At 43.0% G+C, this 3115-nt stretch overlaps 1 protein-coding gene across 1 annotated transcript in view; it reads right to left on the reverse strand.

The window, feature by feature from the left end:
- Window positions 1-221: 221 nt before the first annotated feature.
- Window positions 222-3115, reverse strand: part of LOC119588474 (peroxidase-like) — a 24052-nt gene continuing 21158 nt past the window's right edge. Inside the window, 3 exon segments of the mRNA XM_037937123.1 lie at window positions 222-512; window positions 514-551; window positions 2941-3115. The exon segment at window positions 2941-3115 is cut by the window's right edge and continues 6 nt beyond it. Of these exon segments, the coding sequence (XP_037793051.1) occupies window positions 384-512; window positions 514-551; window positions 2941-3115 (342 nt within the window). The 3' untranslated portion in view covers window positions 222-383.

Below are 3115 nucleotides of genomic sequence, written 5' to 3' on the forward strand. Positions count from 1 at the left end.
TCATATGTATAAAAAAGGACATAGGCAGACACATAATGGTGTATATTCAAGATTGCCATCCAAACTTGTTTATCGATAAATCTAATCTTCATATCTTATTATGCAAACAGTACTGTAAAGGAGGGTATAATGCCTAGGTCCAAAGGACTGAAAGGATATAAATCATACAATAATAAATCGGCAAATTTATTAGTAATTCATACAAGAGAGAAGATGGACAGAGGATGATAGAGAAGAAGAGAGACAGAGAAACAGCAGATATAGATTGACAGAGAAGAAAGCAAAATGGAATGTGAAAAGTTTCCATGCCTCGGTCTAAAAGGAAGTGTAAATTCCAAGATATATAAATATTCTTCTTCTTAATCCTTCCCATTGATCTTCTTTCATTCCTTCCAAGGTTTCAGATTCATTTTCTTGAAGGAGGAACAAGGCACCATCGGGTTTTTCCTGGACACCAACTTGAAGGGCCACAGCTGTACCTCCATCAGCTCGGAATGACGCTGCCACATGATTACTTGCCAAGGTCGTTTTGCGAATAACCTTGAGCTGCGCTGTTTAAGGGGAGAATAGAAGATAATAGTGAGAGACAGGTATAGAAGAGCGGCGAGAAGGGGAGGGTATAGGACATGTTTAAAGGAGAGACAAGGTTGATTTTGGGTGTCTTTGTTCTATGTCCGTGAGTACCAGTGAATGACCGGAAAGAGCATGAAACATAGTGATAAATTTAAGAGAATAAAGTCAAGCAGATGCCACAGACCTCTGCAGTTTTTTTGTGTTTTTTTTTAGTGACGTCCTGGTCCCGTGCGTGAAGACGAGTCACAACAACACCTGCCCGCTTCCCCCCCCCGACCTCCAGACCTCACCTGGCTTCTCAACATCACGCCGCCATGCCTCGGCCGAAACCACCGGCGGTCATCCACTAAAACCACCCTCGCTCTCCTCCCACCACCCTGACTCGTAAGTCCTTCTCGGAGATCATCGACAAACCGATGAAAATCTGAACCAATACCATCGTTGACTTGTGGGAGAGTCTCACTTTCTCGCAAAACGCACTTGATGATGTCAAGAAAGAAGCTAAAACAGCCAAAGATAACGCTAGCGCCCGTCAATATCTAGTTTTCTTTATAAATGAGGTAAGTGAAATTTCAAAAGAACTGAAGAAAATTATAACTAGAGTCGATGCAACAAGCTGAGGTTTAGTGGATTACTCGAGGACGCCAACAAAACATGGAAACAGGCACGGATACAGGTACAGGGAATCCTGCAAGCAAATTCAACACCACAGACGAGATGGAAAGGCCCATCGCGTCGGGAAAAAGGAAAAATACAAGCCAAGGAATATCGTATCCAAGTTCCTTCGTATATCGACAACTTGAACACGCCACCAAAATCACCGTAGATTAGCAGGAACAACCCCTTCATCTACAAGGACTTGTGCCCGCTTCGGTCGAAGCAAGGAAGGCAGATGAACCAGCTAATAACAGCAAGAAAGCAAGGCAAGCTGTTATACTTTAATTACCTTGGTAATTAAACAGAAGAGCAATAAGCCGAAATCCAAACTATACACGACACACCCTGTCCTTTCCTGCCACACTTCCCGAGACTCCATCCTCCACGACTCAATGAATATGCAGCACATGCGCGACACCCGTCTGCAGCAAGTCCATTCTCTCTAATTCCTACCACCACATATGCTGCCCCAGATGCCTTGTGTAGCAGGTCAGCTGAAACCATCCGCGACCACGACGCTGCCACGCTGCTACCATGACACTGCACACCGGCGCCGTGCCCATGATGTCAAAGCAGCATCCCTTGGGGGGAGCCACAGGTCCTTCCCCAATCATGGAAGCGTCCTGTCCATCTTAGAGACGAGGCAGCGAAGCAGAGAGTCAACAGACTTCTACCAGACACACTGACTCATCAGTTTCAACATTCAAGTCTGTACCTACCTTTCTAATCATATCCCACTTACCTTTTGTCTGTATATCTGACTATGAATTTTACAACCTCTTAGGTTCTCATGAAATTACAAATCCATATATCCATATATCCAAATATTTGACAGAATGATTTTCAATCAGTTTACTTCTATGTATGACAGATACGAGACTGGTAGTGAAAATGATGCCTTTCTCCTCAATACAAATACCATTTCCAGAACATTTTTCAAATAGCACTACATCACGCAGCAGCATCAGTTTCAATATCAGATGTATCCCGCTAAAATTTGACCTTTAATAATACCACCGTCTCTTCACTTTGCTCCTCTGATGTTGTCTGTTTGTGTGAAACCAAATTAACCACATTGAAGACCCTTATCATCTCCCATCATATACAAGCTTTTATCAAAACATGCCTAGACCCAGAGGAGGCTTCGCAATATGTGTTCATAACAAGCATTCTGCCCACATTAGAAATGACCTTAATGAAATTTCCTCTGAATAGAAGCACTATTTATGGAGCTTAATTGTTTATCAAGAAATATAATTGAATGGACCAAAATCTAATTTCAGGATCTTTATAAAGAGGGTAAGAGAAATTCTGTCAAAAGTTAATGCCGAAAAGGATTTAATATAAATTGCAGGCAATTTTAATGTAGATCTGAGATTAGAATCCGGTGCAAATGAAGTGTGTTCTGTATTTAATGAAAGCATGTTCTTTAACTATGTAACAAAACCTACAAGAGTAAGCAGTACTAGTGCAACCCGTCATGACCACATATGGACAAACAACCTAAATAACCTGGTCAGAACCAATATTATACACACCCGAACGTCTGGCCACTTCCCGGTTTATTGTACATTCAGGCAAGCCAATAATAACCAACCAAGAATTAAGAAACCTCAGATCCAGTAAAGAGATCTTTCAGAAAATAGTGTAGCTTCTTTTGATAATCATACATCTTGGGAACACTTTCCCCCAAACCTCCGAAGACCTCACCTGTCTCGAACTGCGTGTCGGGGTTATTCGTCTCGTACCAGTACCTGTCCCCAACCTTGAGCCTGAGGAACTGGTCGGCGAGGATGCAGGCGAAGGTGGGGCCGACGAGGCCTCCTTTAACCGGGGTTTCCGCCAGCCCGCCGATGAACAGGTCGATGTCGTCTACGTGTCTGGT

Source organism: Penaeus monodon, chromosome 24 (assembly GCF_015228065.2).
Source record: "Penaeus monodon isolate SGIC_2016 chromosome 24, NSTDA_Pmon_1, whole genome shotgun sequence".
NCBI lineage: Eukaryota > Metazoa > Arthropoda > Malacostraca > Decapoda > Penaeidae > Penaeus > Penaeus monodon.